Source organism: Urocitellus parryii, chromosome 7 (genome assembly GCF_045843805.1).
Source record: "Urocitellus parryii isolate mUroPar1 chromosome 7, mUroPar1.hap1, whole genome shotgun sequence".
In the NCBI taxonomy this organism is placed as follows: domain Eukaryota; kingdom Metazoa; phylum Chordata; class Mammalia; order Rodentia; family Sciuridae; genus Urocitellus; species Urocitellus parryii.
Window position 1 is genome coordinate 180,873,489 of NC_135537.1, and position 22,635 is coordinate 180,896,123.

The 22,635-nt window shown below is 61.0% G+C and overlaps 2 protein-coding genes across 2 annotated transcripts in view; both read right to left on the reverse strand.

Annotated features, from left to right (window-relative positions):
- The window catches only part of Timp2 (TIMP metallopeptidase inhibitor 2), a 42,714-nt gene extending 21,163 nt beyond the window's left edge, over positions 1 to 21,551 (reverse strand). The window contains exon 1 of the mRNA XM_026408407.2: positions 21,187 to 21,551. Coding sequence (XP_026264192.1) covers positions 21,187 to 21,316 — 130 coding nt within the window. The 5' untranslated portion in view covers positions 21,317 to 21,551. The remainder of the gene's footprint in view (positions 1 to 21,186) is intronic.
- On the reverse strand, positions 1,226 to 2,854 carry Cep295nl (CEP295 N-terminal like). The gene has a single exon (XM_077800735.1). It carries the CDS (start codon positions 2,852 to 2,854, stop codon positions 1,226 to 1,228), a length of 1,629 nt encoding a protein of 542 aa, XP_077656861.1.
- Positions 21,552 to 22,635: the final 1,084 nt, after the last annotated feature.

Genomic DNA, 22,635 nt, shown 5'->3' on the forward strand with positions numbered 1-22,635 from the left:
GATGAATGCCAGTCCCTGTGCCCAGACTTAAAGAGGACCTCCCAGAGACCACGTGGGACCTCCCACCCCTGGTAGACAGTCCAGAAGCAGGAGAAACCACCCGCTGCAACGTCAATCATACATGGCTGAGAGCCGGGCTGACCCCGAGCCCTGTGGGGACCTCCCCAGGGAGGAGGCAGGGGTGGAGAAAAGGACAGCAGCACACAGGCACCATATGTGGCTTCTCAGCAAGTACTCCAGAGCCTGGGTCTGGGCGACAGGCTCACGGTTGTTTGTTCATTACTTTGTCTGAAAAATACACATGAGGTCAATAAGGCTGTTGGTGGACCAATGAGACCAAGGTGCCGAGGTATCCAAGGGCACTTGGAAGAGAAGGGGAGGCTCAAGCACTGTCCTAGCCCCAAGATCACCAAACTCTGGCCCCAGAGCCACCTCCAGCCAACAACTCTCTGCAAATCAAACCACTCTTTCTGTGCCCTCCACGGTTGCTCATGAGAGTCCAGCAGTGGAAGAAGCTGCTGGCCAATCAAGAACATTTACTCTCTGGCTCTTGGCCTAAAAAGTTTGCCAACCCCTGTCCCTGTCCCTAAGTCTGCAATTGGCAGGGAAAAAAAAAAAGCCCGCTCCCCATTGTGGGGGTCTCCCTGGCTGGGTCAAAGGTAAAACCAACAAGCAGGAGACTGACCAAATGCCCAGTTGCCCCCCCCCCACCCAGCCAGCCTGCAGCGGGCACTCAGCAGGGCTGGGCTGCCTTCCTTCTCGTTCTTAGTCTCTCCCGCTCCTGCCGTCCTCCCCCAGGCACTAAGGTCACAGGAATGAAGTGTGTGGTGGACTCTAAGCAAAGTTGGCTCTGTCGTTTGAAAGCCCGAGAGGTCTCAGTGTCAGCTCTGTTAACGTCTTGGCCAGGGGCTAAGCACCAAATGATGTCTCTCTTGAAACTGGGCCCCCCTGACCTGGGATGCCCCTCAAATCCCAGCATTGACTCAGCTAAAACATCCAAAGGGCAGAATCTCCCTGGAGTTTCCACGTGTGCCCAGGGCCCGTGGACACAGCCTTCCCTCTGTCTGCCCCAGACAGGCTGGACTCACTTCCCCGACCCCACAGCAAAGGACGGTGTGAGGACACCACTGACCTCTACCGAGGCCACAAGTCAGGCCCTACGGACTCAGGGACAGGCAGGCGAAACCGTGACAGTGCTGTATTTTGCAGGGTGGACCGTCGCCTTTTAACATATTCTCTGAAACTCCAGCAAGCGCTTCCTGGCCTTTTCCAGAAACTGCTCGTGCAACTTGTTTTGCTCTGAAATCTGCAGCTGAATGTCGCGGATCATCTGGTTCTGCTTGCCCTCGTCTTCGATGAGGCTGCTGTTGGAGGAGGAGGTGAGCTTAACCGGGGACGGGGACACTCTGCCCCTTATCTGGTAACTGCTGGGGTAGGACTTCAGGAGGGCCAGGCGCAATCTCCTCCGCTCCTTCCGTTCCTCCTCCAGCTCGGCCGAGTAGTGGATCTCCAAGCTCATGTCTGGGAGCTCCACGGACTCAAACGACGGCTTTTGCCTCCTCCACTCCAGCTCCAGCCTCGGCGGCTTCTGGGCAAAGGCCGTCCAGTCTGCTCCTCGAGCCTGCTCCTGCAGGTGAGGCTGGGGGCAGCTGTCCATCAGTGTGGCCAGCTCGGAGGCCTCCTGCTCACACTCGGTGCTTTTAAAGAGCAGGTCCTCTTCGTCGATAGCCGTATCCGCCTCGGCCAACGATGTCTGGCTTCCGTCCTTCACTGCAGGCTGGGCCACCTGGTGGCATCTGGGGAGTCCCTCCTTGCTTAGTGACTGTTTCAAATCGGTCTTGGATGACTTCGGGGAGACCTTGGCCTCTGCAGGATCCCCAGACTCACCAGCAGGCAGCGACTCCACCTCGGCCGCCCCCTCTTGTGGGGTGTCACTCTCGAACTCCTGCGTGACTGAAAAGACCTGCTCCTGGGGGTCAGGGTCCAGCCTGGACCTCGAGTCGAGGTGCTGCTTCAAGTGCCTCTTGAGCTTCCTGTTTGAGTTAAACAGCTGCTCGAAGGCCGACTCCAGCTCTCTCTGCCACCTGTTCTTGGGGATGCACTTGTCTGGAGTCGAGGGGGCCACGGCTTCCCTCTTGTGGGTGGAGCTCGCTGGCCACAGCTGCTGGAACTCCTCCCGTCTGTCCCTGGGACCCTGGTTCTCGGAGATGTTCCTCAGGCCTCTGGCAAAGTGAACGGTGGTGCCCTTCCCCGCCTTCCTCCTCCCCTCCCGGGCTCTCTGCTTCTCCTGCAGGCCCCTGAGTTCTTCCCCCGGGGCCAGGTGTGGCTTCACACTTCTGCCCACCCGAGGGGTCACGGGCTGGCGGCCGCTGCTGGTCTTGCTTGAAGTCACCCGTTTCCGTTTGCTCTTCTCGGTGGGACCCAGACCCCGGGGTTTGGTGGCCCCCTGCCTCTCGGAGCCCACTGCTTTTCTCTGGGGCTTGGGGCGTCGCGCTTGCTGCCTGGGCAGCTCTTCCTGGTGACTCTTGGGTTCTCGAAGGGCCACTCTGTGCTTGTCCTTCACCTTCGGGGACCTTTCTGCTCCTCGCGGGGCAGGCTTCTCCAGGTCGGCCTCGTCCTCGGCTTGGGCTTCGTTCTCCACCGCCCACCCGGCTGTGGCCCCACCCAGCACGGGGGTGGAACAGAGCTGCTCCAGGTCCTCGAGGAGCTGGGCCTCCTGCCACTCTGCCTGCAGCTCCTCGGCCAGCTGCAGCAGCTGCTGGGCTCTCCACTGCAGGTTGGGCCTCCTGGGCAGAGGGCTATCGTCTTCGGGTTCTCTGACTTTCAGCGTCGTGTGCTTCTGCCTCAGCAGCATGACTGAGTCGTGGGGCGAGGAGCCGGGCATCGGGGCTCCCTCTGAGGTTCTCAGGATTCCCGTGAGCTCTTCTTCCCAGGGCACGCGGCTGCAGCCAGAGTGAGGCTTCTATTGCCCGGGGACCACAGAGGCCACTGCTGTTCACGGGGAACCTACGAGGGCAGGAGGACACACGCAGCTTCCCGAGCGCTCTCAGGAGAGTGAGCAAGACCCTGGAGACAAGGGCACACGGGAGTCCTAGTCGGGGATACACTGAAGCATGCGCTCCAGGTCTCTCCCCGACCTCTGCCCACCAAGGCCCATTCTGTACCCAATCACTGAAAAGTCAGAGCCTTTAGGACAGTGGCTTTCTCTAGGGTGTGGTTTGGCATCCAGAGGACATTTGGCAACATCTGAGGATGTTTTTGGAGGTCACACCTGGAGAGGAGGTGCTGTAGGCTGGGCAGAGGCCAGGGATGCACAGAATGGGCCCCGTGCCAAAGGGGGAGCTGGTCAAAATGTCAATAGTGCCAAGACAGAGGCCAAGGCACATGTTAGGGTCCAGGTGAGGGTGGGAGGGTGCCATCAGAAGCACCTGCTAACTCACCTGGGGGGGGCAGGGAGGAAGCATGGCCTCTGAGGGGAGGGACCTTATGAATCAAAGAGGAGGGGGTGGGGGAGGGAGGAGCTCGCCAGGCAGCGTCTGTGTGTGTCTGTGCATGCTGGTGTGTGCAGACAGACTTGTGCACCCGCCTGCGTGTCCGTGCGTGTGGGTGCGTGCGTGCAAGTTTGGCACTTGAAATACAAACCCAACGGAGAGAGGAGCAGGGTTCCAAGTCTTTTCACGATCCCCGGCTCTCTCTCTCTCCGTGTGACTATCAATCAGAGGACTCCCATAGGTCTCCCTGGCACCAGGAAGGGCCTGTGCTTGCTCAGGCCTACCTAGAGGAGGAAGTGCATGTCCCCATGTCTGTGGCCACTTGGCGTTGATGCCAGCAGCAGCCGGATTTGTGAGCTGCAGCGGCTGCTTCCCGGATACTGCAGGCCAACCCTCTCGTTTTGAGCCTGTGTGGAACCAGGCTCAACCATTTGAGCCAAAAGAGGTGGCGGCACACAGGAAGTAGCCGCCCACCCATGTTCCAGCCAATGTTAACTGCCCGGGCTCCCCGGGGGCACCTGGTACCCCAACGGTTCATTTATTTTGTCTTGTAAACCTGGGAGGGAAGGAGCTGTTATCATCCCTGGTTCACTGATGGGGAAACTGAGGCAGGGAGGGAGGGGGACACTTGAGCAGGTCACACAGCTGGGCCAACTGCTGTCCGGGCAGACCACAGCACCACGGTTGGTCACACTGACGCTGGCTTTGACTGAACATCTGGGGGGGCGGGGTCCTTGCACCTCTTGGTAAATCGGGCCACTGACTGCAATCATCTGCAAGAGCAGTGGCTGATGTCACGTTCCACAGGGCCAGGACAGCAGGAGGGACAGCTGGGTCTCCACAAAGGTGACACCGAGGCTCAATGGAGAAAAGAACAGTCTCTCTGTATGTGTGTGTGTGTGTGTGTGTGCGTGTGTGTGTGTGTGTGTTGCTGGGGATGAACCCAGGGCCCTGTGCATGGGGGACAAGCCCTCTACCAACTGAGCTGTGTCCCCCGCCCTTTGTGCTTTTTTTGTTTCCAACAAATCACACTGTAACTATGCACACAAAAAAAGAGGAATCTCCATCCTTCATCACACCACACACAAGACGAGCCCACAGGGGGTCGCAGACCTTCGAGCAGGGCGTAAGTGCTCAGGAGGAAACACAGGTGGCTCCTTGCAGGCCTTGACTTAGTCAAAGAACATTCAGATACAATCCCAAAGCTCGAGCCGCAGAGGAGGAGATGGACACACAGGAAAGTCCACACCGCTGGGCTCCGAAAGGCACCCCTGGCCCAGTGAGAACCCAGCACGGATGTACAGACATCTGCAGATCAGGCACCCAAGAGCCAACTCCAGCCCAGAACCCTGAACCTCGCTTACAACTTAACACGAAGATGAATGATCTGATTCACAAATGGGCAAAATGTCTAAGTGGACGTTCACCCAAGGAGACAGATGTACGCTGATGCCGTCTGCAGGCTCCCCACAGCAGCAGTCCTCAGGCCAACGCCCATGAGGCCGCAGCGGAAGGCCACTTCACATGCTGGTGACTACAGCTCCAGGGACAGTCAACCACGGCAAGTGTTGGTGGAATGCAGACGGCAGCCACTTTGGAAAAGAGCTGGCGCTTTCTTTAAAAGGTCAGCACAGACTCACCCCTTGACCCAGGGAGCCCATCCCTGGCCACACCCAGGAGAAACGGAAGCGCTTCCAACCAAGAAGTCACCGAGGCTCCGTGGGTGGGAGACTTTCCCTGCTCACGCAGGAGCTGCGTTTGAATCTGGGTCTCATGGGTCCTTCCTCTGGGACTGGCCACAGGGGTGTCCAAAGAGGCGGGGAGGGAGCTGGGCTGCTGTGAACGTCCCTTTGTCTGTCTCAGGAGACCCCTGAGAGAGTGGGGCTCATGGCACCCCAAGGAGCCAAGTCTATTTTGAGCCGGGAGCGACTGCCTCCTCACCTTTATCAGCAGGTGACGAGCATTAAGACTCGGCCTCACTGACGTCTACAGGAGCGCCCCCGCCCCAAGCTCACTTCACGACCTACATTCAGGGAGCTTTGAGGTGAAGTCGGGAAATCAGTCAGTTCCACAGCTCAGAAGTTGGGGACCCAGGACACCCTAAGGTGTACCCTTACTGCCATGTTCTCAGTGCCTCCTGTGGTCCCTGCTGTCCCCCGTGCCCTCCACCATGTACCACCGTGGGACCAGGACAGGGTCCACTGGGGCCTGTGGCACTCTGGCAAGGAAGATCACTAAGCCTTCCTGAGCCTGAGGTGTCCAGGGGTAGGAGCCCCTGGACACCCCCCTCCTGGAGTGTCTGCCCCCAGTCTCCTAGGGGCTCCCCAGCCCTGCAGGACAGGCTGCCAGTGCCCCAGGAAGGACACTCACCAGGCGGGAGGTCATGTGCTCTGCTGGCTGACCGTCCTGCACAGGGCAGTCCCCTGGCCACACTCCCGTCCCCCCATCCCTGTGGAATATTCTGGGCATCCCCTCGAGGCCCCTGCCAAGGAGCAGACGGGCTGCCGGTCACTGCTGCCTCCAACCTGTCTGGGAAACCGCAGCCCTTTCCCAACAGGCACTGCCCTCGGGGCACCAGGAAGGCAGGGTGGACACCTGTCTGGCCTTCCCGGGGCACCAGAGCCTCCGGGACCCTGGACCCATTCTCCCTCCTGCTCTCTGCAGCCCTGTGGCCCCAGCAGCCACGCCCAGCCGCTGCCTGGACAGTTTTTCAGCAGGTGCAGAACCTAACCCTGCCTTGAGGACGCCCCCTACACAGGTAGCGGGGGGCACAGGCCCCCTCCCACAGGAGACCCCAGGGCCTCTGAGCCGCCCCGGCAGTGGGCATCTGCAGCAGGCCCCAGTGGGGTCCAGGAAAGCATCATGCTCAGAGCCTGCGGAAGGCGCCAGGAACAGGCTGGTGCTCAGAGAGGCCAGGGCTGGCGGCAGGATGCAGGCTCCTGTGGGCGCCCTGAGCAGGCCCAGCCCCCGCTCCTACAGGAGAGGCACCTGCTGCCACACAGGGCAGCAAGGGGGGCATGGCGCAGACCACACCCACGACCTCAGGGCCAGTTCCCTCAGGATGGTCACACAGCTAAGTGGTGGCCGTCGTGACCAAGACTCAGGCCCTGCAATTATGACCCTGCTGCCGGGTCCCCCGAGTGTGACAGCCTCGGGGCTAAATCCGCCCTTGACCCTCGGAGACACTGACCCTGGCACATGATGGATGCAGCCCTGCCATGTCCCACCTGAATGCGAGCTGACAGCAGGGAGGGTGGCCACCGTGGGGACAGCAGCAGGACTCGGCTGCCTCTCTCCATCCTCGGGTGGCCCTCGTCCCTGTCCTCCCCACTCTGGCTTCCAGGGGCCTCACGCACACCGTCTTCTTGGCTGGAACCCATGCCAACGTGGCCCCCGGGTGACCCCTGAGGCCGTGTGCCATTTTGTAGATATCTAACTAAACCAGTTAACATACAGGGAGAGACAGGACCCCATGTAGCTGGCCAGGAGGACGCGGCCTCAGTGACCACACAACTCTGGCTGATGTCAGACCTGTGTGTGTTCAGTGTCCCCAAGCTTCACACACACCCTTCCACACCAACTCGCTATCCCACCAGGGGTGGATGGCGAGGCCTGGGCCTATCCATGCTTTCTGATGGGGAAGCAGAGACTCAGAGAGGTTGAATACATTGCCTGAGGTCACACAGCTCAAGGGCAGTGTTGCAAGGACTCACCTCTGAGCAAGCAGACCCCTAGTCCCAGACTCCTAATCTGCAGCTGGGGAGGTCAGAGCTGGAAGCCACTTTTGTGGCACAAGTGGACTTTGGCCTGACCTCTGACTTCCTGAGCATCTCTCACCTGAGCCCCCAGGCCCCCCAGCTGTCTTCCTCTGGCCCTGCCCTTGGCCGGCAGCCCTTCCCACAGCAGGGCTGCAGCCTCCGCCTACCCAGCCGGCCTGTGCCGATGGCCCACTTCCTCACCAGCAAGTCCCCAGACGTGGCCCACGGCTGCCTGCAGCACAAACACCCGGGCCCGGCCCCGACGGAGCCTACCCACTCCAAGCCACAGGGCAGGGACGTCCACCAGGTCCTCTGTCATCCTCAGGCCAGGAACACTGAGCCACCCCGTGGCTCCCTCCCATCCTGTCCAGCCCAGTCCCCCTCCCTGAGGACGCAGTGCCCTCCAAAGCCACAAGCAGACCTAGCTGCCCGGTGAGCACCTCTCGGAAACACATCAGTCAGCTACAGAAAGGCTCGGCTAGCTGGCGTCCACCACGAGGCCCTTCCCACACAGGCAGAGCTGAGGGTCTCCTGCGTGGAGGACATTCCCCGTCTTCTGGGAGCTCACAGACTCTGAATTTCTTTGGGATGATACCATGGGGATCTTTTTTTAAGAAGTATAGAGCAGAGATCCTGAAACTAGGTGACCCCAGAATGTGATCTGGGTGCAGGTAAGGCCCATTTTCAATGGGCTCCTTACAGCTCCCCGTGTCCTCCTCTCTCGACAGCAGCCCGCCCCTCTAGACTGGCCCGCACTGGCACCCACACCAGGAAGCTGGGCACGCTGCGCGGAACACTGGAGGAAATGGGGCGGAGGTACTGATGGGCCCTGCCATGCACCAGGCACCTGAGTTCCATCGAAGCTCATCCATTCTAAGATGCGGACCCCACAGGACACAGAGGCCCACAGGAAGACACTAAGTCAGCCACAAAACTCCAGCTGGGAAGATGTCGAACAGCTTACACCCTGGCTAGATCTACCAAGATGAGATGTGTGGAACACACCCCAAACCACACGTGGGTCCCCAAATACACGTGCGTGAGTATGAAAGGGAGGACGAAAGGCAACCTGGGCCTTACCTGCACTCAAAGGAACACCCAGAACAAGCAGGTGGTGGTCCAGCCAGGCCTGCACTGGCCAGACCTCACCCGGCCACACAGAGGGCAAGAGGACACCGAGGTGCCGAGGGCAACCAGGCCCAAAGAGCACATGCCTGTCCCTAGGGTGTGACCATCAGATGAAATGGAGGGTCAGAGATGGAGCGTCAGAGATGGAGGGTCAGAGATGGAGGGTCAGAGATGGAGAGGTCAGAGACGGAGGTCAGAGGGTCAGAGATGGAGCGTCAGAGACAGAGGGTCAGAGATGGAGGGTCAGAGATGGAGCGTCAGAGACAGAGGGTCAGAGATGGAGGGTTAGAGATAGAGGTCAGAGATGGAGGGTTAGAGATGGAGGTCAGAGATGGAGGTCAGAGACAGAGGGTCAGAGACGGAGGTCAGAGATGGAGGTCAGAGGGTCAGAGATGGAGGTCAGAGATGGAGGGTCAGAGACTGAGAGTCAGAAATGGAAGGTCAGAGATGGAGGGTCAGAGATGGAGGTCAGAGACAGAAGGTCAGAGATGGAGGTCAGAGATGGAGGTCAGAGGGTCAGAGATGGAGGTCAGAGATGGAGGTCAGAGATGGAGTGTCAGAGACAGAAGGTCAGAGGTGGAGGTCAGAGATGGAGGGTCAGAGATGGAGGTCAGAGACAGAAGGTCAGAGATGGAGGTCAGAGATGGAGTGTCAGAGACAGAAGGTCAGAGGTGGAGGTCAGAGATGGAGGGTCAGAGATGGAGGTCAGAGACAGAAGGTCAGAGATGGAGGTCAGAGATGGAGGTCAGAGATGGAGCGTCAGAGACAGAGGGTCAGAGATGGAGGTCAGAGACAGAGGGTCAGAGACGGAGGGTCAGAGATGGAGGTCAGAGATGGGGCATCAGAGGAGATGGAGCATCAGGGGAAAAAGAGCAACAGGGGAGATGGAGCATCAGCCATGCAGCCTCAGAGATGGGGTGTCAGAGGAGACAGTCCTAGGAACTTGGAAGACGGTGCCTGGCTCACGGGGAGGCTCTGCCAAGGGCAGAGCACGCACCACAGAGATATGAAGACAGTGGTGAGCCACAGGGAACTGACAGGCAGATGCAGGTCTAAGTGACTTTCACAAGGTGAGAAGAAGAGTCTGTCCTGGAAGTGGCCATGTGACAATGTCACGGGGTCAGCATTTCAAAACCGCAGCACAACTACTGAAACGATTAGGAATGAGCCCAGTGAGAAAGGTAAGAACGAGCTGCCTGGAGAACAAGGGAGCCCGGGAAGAGACAGCTTTCCCCAGGCCCAGAAAGAAGGGCAGAGGTCAGCAGGGCAGGGCAGGCCATGGACTCAGAGCCCAGGAAGGGAGTGACAGGACAGGCCGTGCACGGGAGGAGGAGTCCTAGGATCCTGGAACGTTCAGAGGAGGCCAGGCAGAGGCGTTCGCTGGGGACAGAGAAGTCCAGAATGGCACTGAGGTGGACAGGGACACGGCCGTGTGACCCAGGGCAGGCTGCCCAACTTGGGGTGCCTCAGTCTGCTCATCTGTGAAACAGGGTGGTGACAGCTGTGTCCACATGACACGGGAACCCCCAAGAGCCTGGCCAGCCGTTTGGGGAGAGGGCGGTACTTACTGTGTGTGTCTCCAGATGATGGAGCTGGACGTCTGAGAACACATTACAGGGAGGCAGCACATGGGCAGCTGGAAGGAAGCACTTCCTACTGGGCTGTCTTGAAATCATGGGTAGGTAGTGAGAGACCCATCACTGCAGGCATCCAAGCCAAGCCCACATAGAATAAATATCACAAACTGGGTTTCACTGCACTCCTCTGAGTTCTAGCCTCTAAAACCATGCTCTGTGGGCCCCCGCGTGCTGAGCACACCCTGGTGTTTGCTAGTTCCCAGCTCAGGTGAGCCGCTGCACTGGGTTTTGGACTGGGGGTGTCAGGGGAGAATACGAGTCCCAGCCAGGCCCTGATCCTGGGGGCCTGGGACTCTGTGGGTTTGTCCCCCAGGACTGGGCAGCTCTGGGCGTGAGCTGGGCCAGCGGCCTCCTCCACCAGCCTCACACTGGCAGACCCCAAGGTGGACTGACCTCTACACACATGGTCCAGACACGAGCTCGCACAGGGACCTCTTATGGCAGATCCAACTGGCGCCTCACTAAACACAAGGACAGTGTCCATCATCCACTTGCTGACCGAGCACCCCCGGAGCTCAGCACCCTCAGGGCTGCTCCAGCCGCCTCCTGACACCGTCCACTCCTCCAAAACCACAGTCAGCCCAGCCCCGTCCCCGTCCCATCCCCACAGCTCCCCTGCCCAGCCTGCCCCCATCCAACCGTCCGGGGAGCTCCCCGGAGCGTGGGGACTTCCAGGTGGGCCTTGTGGACCTGTGGCCTGCAGCCTCCTCCTACTGGCCCTCTCCCCACCACCTCCTCAAACAGCCGGGCACAGAAAAGTCCACCCTCACACCAGATCAGGGGGCAGACACAAGGAGAACCTGTACCCCAGGTGGTCTGCAGGGGTCTCAGGGGCCCACTGACCTCCGCCCTCTCCAGCAGCCCAGCAGTCCCCACTGGCTGGCTCCAGCAGGCTGTTGCCATGGGAACAGCAGAGCTGCTGGGCTGTGACATCACTGCAGGGGTGAGGCTGGGGATAGCGACGGGCCAGACACACAGGTGAGAGCACCAGCAGCGGGTGATGGGGGCCCTGTGGAGGGAGGGTCTGGCACCCCCCCCCCCTGCTCGGAGTCTGGCTCTTCCCCCAGCTCCCAGGACATTCAGGGAGCCTGCTTCCAGGTCGGGGCTCCGACAGGACCTCCCACCCCTTCTCCTGCGGGGAAAGCGTCTGGCGGAGGGGAAACGGGCTTCTGCTTCCCACCTGCTCCAGCCGCCAATGTAGAGCCCCAGTCCAAGGGGGGGAGAGGACTCTTTCCCGTCCCCTCCGTCCCCCACCTTCCCCCCACAGACAAGACACCAAGCCATGCTCCACCTTGCTCTAGGGCTGGGGCACCCTCTGCAAACCTGACCATTGAGAGATCTAGTTTGGGGAACATGGCTTCGGTCCCAAGCGGCAAAGCCACCAATTCTTGGGGCTTGTTCTTGGGTGAGGGGGAAGTGAACGGCCTGGATTTGGCCAAGGTGAGAGCATCTCAGGATTCAGTATCAGGAGAGCTGAGCCTGGGGCCAGAGGCTCTGTCTGAGCTGGGCAGGCCCTGGGAGAGGTCACTGGCCCTTGAGCCAGGGCAGTGAGGCTCTTCTCCACCAAAGGCCACCCACCCGTTTCTTTGGTCCCTCTTCTCAGCCCTTAGGATGTGAATTTTCTCTGTCAACTGACTGGGCTAAGGGCTGCCCAGATAGCTGGCCAACAGGATTTCTGGGCGTGTGGGAAGGGTGTTCTGGAAGAGAGCCACCTTGGAATCCATAGACTGCCTGACCCCACCCAGCACGGGCAGCCATCGTCCCATCTTGTCCAGGGCCGGGACAGAACCGAGGGGCAGATGGGAGGAAAATTCTCTCCCTGCTGGAGCTGTGACATCCAGGCTCTCAGGCCTTTGGACTCAGAATGAATCACACCACCAGCCCCCCCACCCCCCAGTTCTGCTGCTTGCAGACGGCAGATTGTGGGAATCTCAGCTCCGTCATCGTGAGAGCCAAGGCCCATAATAAATTCCGTCGTCTGTGCATCTATATTTCCTATTGGTCTTGCTTTCTGGAGAACCCTGATGACTAAAGCTTCGAAGATACAAAGTCTGGGGTCCAGTTCTCCTTCCTCTTCCTCTGGACACTCACCATTCAGCAAGAGAAAGTTCTGGAGCGGAGGGACATAGCAGGGTGCCTCAAAGCCACAGCACGCAGGGCTTTGACGGCGGCTCTCTCAAAACGTCCGGCACCACTTCAGGTCGGCGCCTCCAGGTCTGCCCTGGGGTTAGGACACGTCTGCCGAGCCAGGGCCCTCCGACTCAGCCCTCGAGTCCCTGGTCCCTAGAACACAGCCCATGCCTGGATCAGGCCGCTCTGCTAAACGCTGCGCGTGGAATCGGCCTAAACCAGCCAGGCCTGGAGCTGGGTCTGTACCACTGTTGGCTGCGATGAGACCCACACTGCAGCAAATTCAAGTTCATCACAGCACAGTTAGAAAACCTGCATTTGCCAAAGGCAGTCTGAGCCTCTCAGGCGTCCACACTTCTTTAGTTCCACTTAGAAACCTACACACTTGTCACCAGCAGAGCGTCCACTACTGTAGCCTGCCCAGCCACGGCCCCGCTGCTTCATGTCCAGGGGCTCTGGCACCCCCTGAGAAAGGTAAGCAGGGAAGACAACCTTGTCACTAGAGGCTTAGGGTGAAAAGTCCCCAGATCCGGGGTTGCCGGACACAGGAAGTTTCCTTTCCACAGCCCTCGATGGCTGCCGCCCCGCCCCTCCGAGGCTCCAAAGCTCCTTTAAGGGCTGGGCAGGGGCTCAGTGGCAGAGCACTTGCCTAGCACGTGAAGGCGCTGAGTTCCATCCTCGGCACCACATAAAAATGAGTACATAAAATAACGGTGTAAAAAAATTGTTTTAAAAAAAAGTGCTCACGATCAGATGGCCCCACGTCAAGGACAAGAGCCTCCTGACCAACAGAGCTCTAAGGCGTGGACCCATCCTGTCTGAGAGCCTCGAGCCAGGATCCACCTCCTAGAACTCTGGCACCTTGCTCGGCTGGTGACCTTGGGCGAGTCATGGCTTCCCCCTGTCCAAACCCGAGCCGCCCTCCGGCCTCCCCCACAGAGTCCTTGGGACAAGGGAAGAGCCGGGAGGTGCCCCTGCACTGAAGGCCCAGCATCTGGACTTCTCAGCTGTTGCCTGGCTGCCTGGCCCCTGCCTTCCAGAACTGGTCGTTCCTTCGCTCCCACCCTGGAGTCCACTGGGCCATGGGGACAAGATGTCACAGCCAAGAGTCAGGGTCATGGAAGCCGATGGCCGCTCCGTACCAGCCCCTTCCCCCACGGGCCTGCTTTCTCCCTGGGCCGGGCCAGGCTGCTCCTCTTCTCCCCGGGACAGCTGAGGGCTGGAGGTTGAACGCCAGGAGCGCTACAGAGGAAAGCCACCTCTCCCTGAAGGTGCTGGACAGGGAGCCCTTGTCCCCAAAGCCCTCCAGCCATGAGGTCGACACAGTCCTGAACACACCACCCACCAGGGACCTGAAGCCTGTGAGCGGCACCTAGTCCTTTCTCCCAAGGCCACATCAAGGGCTGTGTCCTTGAAGCACCCTGGACTCCACGGCTGGTGACTGAGACCTGGCTGTGGTTGCTCTGGGACACCTCGCAGCCATGGGACCAGGGCACATGGATCCCGGTCTCCCTAGTGTGGGAGGGCCACATGGTGAGGGCAGGCTCCGGCCCTGGGCCACTGTGAGGCGCAGGCATGAGCTCTGTGCAGCTGCGCTGGACACACAGCACGTGCCCCCTCACGCCCGTGGCGCCCCAGCTTTCTTCTGAATCCTCTCCTGGCCATCTACCCCTCCCAGGTCACGGACCCCAGCGGGCCACCAGCCAGCACAGGGCCTTCTCAAGCCACTGGACCGACAGGGGGTGGTGCCTGGAAATGACGAGCACCTGGCGTCCCAGGAGGCCTCTAGTCAACGCAGCACCGTGACCACTCAGAGCATGTCACCCTCCTCGTGTGGCCTGGGCTGGTGGCTCTGAAACCCCCCTGCTCCCTGGGTTCCAGACCTGGGCCGAGGGCTGTTGGGCGGCAGACTCGAGCTTGGGAGGACAGGGGAGCCAGCCTGGGCCCAGGCTGCCACCAGAACGTCATAGTCTTGCACCATGCACACGGGAGGTGCCCCTTCCTGTGCTGCCTGCCCGCCTTTCCTCCTAAAGGCCCTTGGGACAGAGGCCACGGGTCTCTCTGGAGACTGTCTGGCTCCTAGAGTTCAAGGGGGGCAGATGCCTCCCCAGCCCCCAGGCTGTGCACCCTGCGCTCCCCATCAGCAGCCACGGAGCAGGTGCAACCTGAGAAGTGCAGCCGGCTCTCGCAGACAGGGAGACAGGCTCCAAGAGGCACCAAGCTGGGACAGAACCCTCCCTGTCGGGCCCAGAGCCCAGCCGTTTCCCCAACACCTCTCCTTCGACTTTTTTCTCTAAAACGTCTACTTCTGCGGTGAAGAGCCGGCTGTCAAAGAGTGTCCGCAGCAGACAGCAGGCTTTCCCCTCGAAGCCCACCCACCTCCCCTGAGCCCAGAACAGGTGGGCGAATCCACAGCATCTCCAAGGTCACTTTAGAGAATGACCCAGGTGTCCCCTCCTCTCCAGGTATCCTGCTTGCCTCTAGAACAGGGAGCAGGAAGTGGTGAGAGGTGTACCGGCCCAGGAAGCCCAAACCTGTGCAGCCTGCCCTTGGTGACAGGGTCTGAAAGCGTTTCTGTAAGGGGCCACACAGCCAGCTTCGTCTGCGAGGCTCCAGCACCCCGGCTCCCCTGCCCAGCTCCACTCTTGCAGACAAAACACAGCCAGAGACCAGGCATGTCCAGTGGGTACAGCTGTGTTCCAGTAAGACCTGATGCACCACAGCAGGTGCCAGGGCCGGGCGCACAGTGCGCCAGACTCTGAAAGGAGCCAGCCAGGGTTCACAGGCCGACTGCCCTGCCTGGGACCCCGTCTCACCAACCTGGGTGCAGTACACACTGCTGAGGCGGGGAACTCGGGCTGCTGGGCCCTTCCTGGGTCAGCCCTTCCACCCCTGGCCATCCCGGGAAGCCCTCCTCTCTGCATGTGCATCCCAAATGCCTTTTCCCGGGTGGGGGGGCTGGGGACCGTGCTGGGAACTGACCCAGGGCCTTGCTCATGCTAAGCCCTTGTGCTACCGCTGAGCCACACCCCAGCCTGCACGGCCTTTGACTTTAATTATACAACACGCGCTGATTGCAGAGGCTTTAGAAAATGCGTTTAGACAGAAGATCTTTAAAGATCACCCTGATCTCCCCACAGCCCAGGATGCTGGGGCCCTCCTCCAGGCCGCGGCTGCCCCACACAGGCGCTTGGCGTCTGCACCCTTGTTTGCTCAGGTTTCAGGGCAGCAGCAACCTCGAGTCTCTCCACCGAGTGTTGGATCAATTAACCTTGTTAAAATGGACACCAGGGCGTGGCGGTTTCTGAAAACGCCCACTGCACTTGACAACGCCGACACGGCGACCACAGGACACCCCGACACCGGGACACCGCGTCTGCGGACTGGTGCGCCCGGGCGACTTCGCAGGTCACAGACGCACGGATCTGTGGTGCCATCGCACACGCCTGCCCACTGTTCCCTGTAAGAACCCACAGCGGGCGGGCAGCCCACCGGCCACACCAGAGTCCAGCAGCCTCTGCCTCCCTCCTCACAGCCTCTGGTTCAATGACCCTCTTCTGTCCAGCTGCTTCTAGCTGCGAGGCCCTGAGCAAGTGCCTTGCTGGGCCTGGGGCTCAGCCTGGACGTCTGCTGAGGAGGTGACGCGTGAGTGCCAGGGACGTGTGGGACGTGGCTCCCTCTAGCACTTGGCACTCGGTGCCACCACCACTGTCGCTGCTCTTAGGGCCATTGTCACCTCCCTCTCCTGTCACAGACTCGTCCTGACCAGCCTCCAGGCCCCTGGAGGCACCAGAGCAGACTCAGCTCCCCACCTGTGGGACCACACGTCCCGCCCCAGCCCTGGTCCCCAGCCCCGGCTGGGAGGTCCAGCTCGGCATCGGACGCAGGAAGAGCTGATCCCACGCCCCCCTGGACAGCCCACAGCAAGGCTCGGGCCCTGGGAGCCCACCTTCACCCATGACCCTAGGGGGCCGATTCCTGCCTCCACTTCAGAGATGGAGACATGGAGGCCAGGCCCCTTGTCCCACGTCCCTCTGCTGGACCAGGTCACAGGCCAGGACTTGGTGTGCAGAGCCAGCCTCTGACTATGCTCTGCTGCCAAGGCCAGTGCCCTGTCCCCGCTGGCTCTCCCCCTCCACGTGGCCCCTCCCCCATTTCCCACTGTCTGCTGAAGGACTGGCAGCTCCTGCCCAGACCCCACCCTGCCTGACCAGCTGACCAGGAGGGGACACTGGCCCTGAGCACCACGGGGCCTCCCACTGGGTGCACCCCTGAGCCCCAGGCCCTGCTCGAGGCCCATCTCCATCTCCCAGTCCTTCCTGGGTGCAGTTGCAGGGACTGCCCTGCTCCCCGATAGTGCTCTCGCCCCGGCGCCCTGCCCTCCCGCCCGCCACCCTGGGTAACAGCTCTCAGGAGGCGGGAAGCAGCCACCCCGCCAGCCTTGCTGCTGCTCCCGGGCTCGAGGCCGACCATGCTCCCGTCCACTCACCCTTCTCCAGTCGCCCACTCTCCACTCCACGCCCTCGGCTCCAGTCCATTTGCCCCACCTGACCCTAGCCCACCAGGCCCTGTCTTGGCTGGGCATGTTCCTCTGCCTGCAGGCCCCCTCGCCTTGGATGCAGTCTGCCCTCCAGGCTGGCCCTGAGGGGCATCGGGGAGACAGCCCAAGGTCTGCTCTCTCCCCTCCCTTCCAGGAGACAGGAGCGGGCACTGACTCACTGCTCCAGACTCGGAAGCACCTGCCACAGGACTCTGTGTGTATAGTTGGCCCCAGAATGCAGCCAAGCCATCACCACACAAAATGAGACTCTGCTATAAGAAGAAGGAGGTCCCCAAGGCAGTCACCCAGGCCCACCCTTCCGGTAGGGTGTGTGTCCTCCCCTCCCAGGGTGCCGCCTCCTCCCACCAAGGTGTGAGTTGAAAGGGCAGCTGCTGCCCACCCAGGGCTCCTTCCCCAGGAACGGCGCCCACGTGGAAGACGACAAACAGAAGCTTCCAGATCGTTGGGAGCCAAGGCTGAGCCGGTAGGGGGACCCGGGACATGTGGGGGACCTTCCTCCTAGAGGAGGCAGAGGGGCGCATGACCCAGGGCTAGTGCCAGTCATCCTGCAGGGAGGGAGGAGACGTGGGTCCCCACCTCCTGCCACGGCGGGGCTGCCTCCTCCTCCTCCTCCCTGGTCTCCTCCCCTGCGTTTTCTTCCTCCTGCTGCACTTTCTCCTGGAACCTTCCGGCTTCCTGGGGTCCCCGCTGCACATCTCTCAGCTATTTCTGAACCCGAGAGCCCCCCACCTCCGCCGCCTGGGGCCTGGCCTCAGGGTTCCTCATCAGGACTGGGCGAGGCGATGAGCAGAGGTGGGGAGTCCTCGGACAGCAGGTAACCAAGCCCACCCGCAGCTCGGACAGGCGCCTGCCAGAGCCGTCCCAGGCAGGAGGAGCGCCGGTGGGGAGGGTGCCCTTCCACACCTGCCCCACCCCAGGCCCCTGCACACCTCGCCTCCTTGGCTCCAGCGACTCAGGCCCCAGTCGCTGCCTCGGCAGCAGGCCTCCATCCCCGCAGGGGACACAATGCAAGAGACACCCACAGTGTCCAAAGAGCAGCCCCATCCACGGAAGGCCTGGCTCCGCCGAGACCAGATGCCCCCTTGCTTTCCACAAGTGAGGGTGGGACACAGCCATCGTCAAGGGCTTGCTGTGAGTTTTCTGGGGTGGCTACACCTACCTGTCTGGTCCTATCACTACACACACCGGACCCACCCCCCAGACCCATACAAAGTCAGGATGCCCTCGGCCTGTGTGCCCTGGACCCAGCATATGGCCATGTGGCCTTGACAGCAGCCCATCTCCAGCTGCGACTAGAGACCATCAGAGGCTTGAGGGGGCAGTTTCTGGAGATGGGAGCAGCCAGCGGAGGAGGGTGCAGTCAGGGAGCAAGACGGCTCTGGGCATCGCCTCCCGGCTGGAGGGGGAATTTTATTCTCTAGGTCCAAATAGCTCCTAGATTTACTCTTGACACCAAAAATCAGCGGAGGCATCCAGGGTCTGCCAAGTGACCCAGCTGGCTCGGCAACTCCAGCCTCCCCCCGCCCGCGTGGCTAGAGTTACGGTCGCCACACAGGCCTGCAGCAGGTGGCGAAGGATGCGCTGGAGGAGAGGGAACGGGCCGGAGCCTGCGCAGCACTGCTATGGAGACACAGAGCCTCCTGTTGGTCTTGACCTTCCTGGAAAGGACAGGGACTGAGGGTCCTCCAGGAGCAGGCCAGATGGTCTCTTCCTCAATGTCCTGACCTCACAGAGAAGTCCCTTTGCTGACCACACTTCCAGTCCTCTCCTGGCCAGAGAGACACCTCCCAGAAATTCTTCCGCAGCAGAGAGCATTCTGTTTCTCAAACCAAGCGCCTCGTGTTGACCCCAGGCTGGTTAGCAAGGCTGCAGCCAGCCAGGAGTGACAGGAGCCAGCCTGTCTCGAGAAACGTTGGCCTTCATCAGCTCCCAACGTGCACCCTGTGGTCAGAGTCCTGATTGCACAAACTCTCCCCAGGGGTGTTTCTTCTTCTTCTTTTTTTTGTACCAGGGATTGAACCCAGGGGTGCCTAACCACTGAGCCACATCCCCAGCCCTCCCCATTTCTGAGTCTAGCTAAGTTGCCGAGGCTGACTTTGAGTTTTTGATCTTCCTACCTTAGCCTCCCAAGCCACTGGGATTACAGGCATGTGCCACCGTGCCCAGCTGCCTGGGGGGCTTTTTAAACTACAAAAGTAGAGGTCTGAGCCAGGCCCTTTGTGTCTACAAAGAGATCCCAGCCCGAGTCATCTTTAGATGCCCCCCAGGTAATCCTATTCCCAGGATGAGGAACTACTACTGCTGAGCAAGTCACCAACCAGTGCCCCTCAAAGGAAAATCCTAGAGGACAGACCAGCCACTATGGACCAGCAGGGCCTACCCAGGGCCCTACCCTGGGGTGTCCTCCACCTTTTATCCCAAGTTGGATAAGCAAGGAGGGCAGCCTGGGGCACTGGGTTTAGTAGGGCCCTCACCCCAGACTACGTCCAGCCAGAACCTAACCTATTCGGAAATAGGGTCATTGCTGGAGTAATCAAGTCAAGATGAGGCCCTACTAGACTAGGGCGGGCCCTCAACCCAATGGCAGGTGTCCTTACCGGAGGGAGATTTGGAGCCAGACACATACCCAGGGGAGAGGGCAGTGTGAAGACAGAGGCAGCGCTTGGCGGGATGAGTCTGTACCCAGAAAATACCAAGGACTGCCAGGAGCCACCCAAAGCTAGGAGAGACCTGGAATAGGAGCCCCCAGACGGACACCCCCTGCCCACATCTGCGTTTCAGGCTTCTGGCCTCCTGAACGTGACAAATCCCCATGTTTTAAGTCCCCCAGGTGTGGTCCTGTTTTACAGTGGCCACAGGAGCCAGACAGGCTGGGCTTTGCAGTGTGACTGGGCCTCTGTGCTGGGACAGGGTTACAAGTTGGGGCTTTATGATGATTCAGTGCAACAATTTGACACCAATGCCAGGGAATCTAGGCAGAAGAGGGCCTCGAGGCACAAGCAAGAGCCCTGGACCAAACCAAAGCAAAAGCAGTGCCCGGCAGTGGGTGCCTTCACCAGCTGGGCAAGGACAGAAGTGGCTGCCCAGAAATTCTCTCCCCACGCGACCGGGGCGTGGAGGGCATCCCTCGCTCAGCTGCTTCTTGCTCAGCTCCTCTGAACCCAAGCCCCAGGTCCTACAGGCCAGTTTCCTTCTGGGCCCCACGACTTGATCAGAAATGCAGCCTAGCTCAGGACAGGAGCCAGGACAGGCCTGCACTTCAGGGACACCCCCAAGGAACCTACCCGTGGTGCCCTTGTGGGGAGGAGCCTCTCTTCACCCCCAAATGCTGCTGCACAACAAAGTCAAACTGGAGAAGAGGCCCACTGCCCCCACACCAGGTTTGGAGGAGGGTACGCTGCAAGCCCTCACCACGCCCTGCACCAGGTGGCTCAGCCACGTGGTCCCACAGGCAGGAGCTGCTGAAAATTCCCAGGCTGGGCAGGCCCACTGGGGTGGGGACAGGAGCCCCAGAGTGGGCATGGAGAGGGCATTGCTGGCACCAGTCAGGGCAGGAGAGGGGTGCCCAGCTTCACAGCAAGGGTACAGGGCACTTGACTGAGAATTAGGAGCAAAATTCAAAGGGAAGGCAGAGGGACTTCGAGGCCCAGAGCCCTGCACCTGAACATGCCCAGCGCCAGGCCTGGAGGGTCGGCAAGTGTCAGCCTGGGTGGCACTGCCTGCGGCACTCGCCCACTTCTGTCTCCTGCTCCTCTGTGGATCAGACCACTTTGCCCCTCCTGCTCGCCAGCCCCACCTTTGGAGGCCAGGAGTCCCCCGGGTGATGGAGATTGGCGGCACAGATCCCAGGGCCCCTCCAGTCACCAAGGCCTTCAGTTTTTGTGGACATCCTGAAAAAGTCACCCACAAAAAAACCACTCAGGGTCCCGATCCCTGCCAGGTCCTGTTGGTGGGGCCTCCTGGCCAGGGCACCCAGCAAGGAGCCAGGTCTATGTCTTTCTCGCCTTCCCCCTCAAGCTTGTGGAACCTACCCCGCGGCATGGGGGGCTTCCATCCTGCCCCCTGCTTCATGTCTGAGCCCCCAAAAGGGTCTGGTGGGAGGAGCCCCCGCAGGGAATCCCGTCCCCACCCAGTCCGGAGCCCAGGGAAGCCCAGCTCGCATCTCACCTGGGCAAGTTTCTTCCCCGGGTCCCCAGACCTCCAGTCACCCCCACTGCCGCCGTGTCCCCCGCCCCCAGCGCTGGCATCCCAGGGCGGCCGCCTGCCAAAACCCAAGCCCCAGCCTTCCCTGGCTCCCTTTTCTGGGGCTGGAGCTGCTGCGGAATTTCGATGGAATTTTGAGGTCGTGAAGCATCTCGGCAAAGAGAGGGAAAGAAAGGGCGAGACGGGAGGGGGAGAAAGTGCGCCCGGGGCGTCCACTTGCAGGACTCTCGAGGGAGCGGGCGGGCTGCGGGCGCGCGGGCGGGGGTCGCGCCGCTTACCTACGTCTGCGTTGCAGAACGCCTGTTGCGGGTGCACGGGGGAGCAGCTGCAGGCGTCGGCCGGGCGCAGCAGCGTCGCCAGCAGCAGGAGGCCGAGCGCCAGCCGCAGGCTGTGGGCCGCGGCGCCCATGGCGGGCCGGGGTCGGCGGGCCGGCGCCCCGGCGGTGGCTGCTCTCGGCGGCGGGCTGGGGGCCGGGCGGGGCCGGCGCACCCTGCTCACCTGCCCGTGCGCCCGCGCAAACTTTCTCTGCTCTTTGTCTCGGGCGGCGCGGGCCGGGCGCGGGGGCAGCGGGCGCGCGGAGAAGAAAGCGGGGCGGCGGCGGCGGCGGCCCGGCTCGGCTCCCCGACTGCCTTCTATGGATGTGTTTGCTGCGGGCTCGGCCCGAGCCGGGCGTTTTATTGCGCTCCGAGGATCCTCTGCTCCTCCTCTCGGTGGCTGGCGGCCAGTGCAGGCCGGCGCTCCCAGCACCCCTCCTCCCGCGCCTCCCGCGCCTCCTGGCCCTCCCCAGAGCCCCGGCTTTGTTGTGCCCAGCCTGGCACGGCGGGCCTCCCGCACCACCCGCCCCGCGCCCTGACCCGGCGCTGCGCACCTGGAACCCGCCGCCCGGGCCGCAACGGCGCGGCCCCCTGCAGCCCCCGCCCCCCCAAATGGCCGGATTCGCGGTGTCGGGTGGACTCTGTCCAGGACTTGAGACTCAGACCTGTCCCTCGAGGGCCCCAGGCAACCCACCGCCCACCCTTCCCCTCCAGCCTGGCTCTTGGGTCTACACTGCCTTATCTCCTTCCCCCTGTGCAGACTGTAGCCACTGACTGAGCCAAGGGATGTGTGTCCTTTGGAGAGAGGGCTTTTCCCCATCATCCCTCTCCCCCTGGGCTCCTAGTTTTGGTGAACTCAGGGGGGGATTATTTTTATTTTTTCCAAATGGAAGCCTTAGCATTTTCAGTGTGCCTAGCCAGTTGTTGGAGGGAGTGAGGGGTGGGGTTACTGTGGACCAAACAGGATTTCAACTGGCCATATTTCAGACCAGCCAACAAGAGAGAAGGGAGGGCGGGAGAGCCAGGAGCTAGCAGGATCTGTGAGCCTCTGCTCCGAGTTCCCGCCCTTCGCCCACATCTGAAGGACTTTCCCCAAACAGTTCTGTGTTCCAGGAAGGGCCTAGGACTACTTAAAGGTGTGGAGGAGGAGAGGACAGAGGGGATGGTGGCTGGCCCCTGTCTACCTGTCAGTGAGCCTGGCCTGCATACAGGTTTGCAACCCAGCTAGGGGGACAGAAGCCCAGGAAAACGGACACTGTTAGAAAACAGCAGTTGCTGGCTAGACCCCGAGGTGCTAGAAAACACTGCGGGCACGGAAAAGCAGCCTCTGTGGCTTCCCCGGGCTTTCAGACAGGCAACTGGGAAAAGCTGAAAAGGCAGAGTCATTATTTTTAGCACCCTGACAAATCTAAA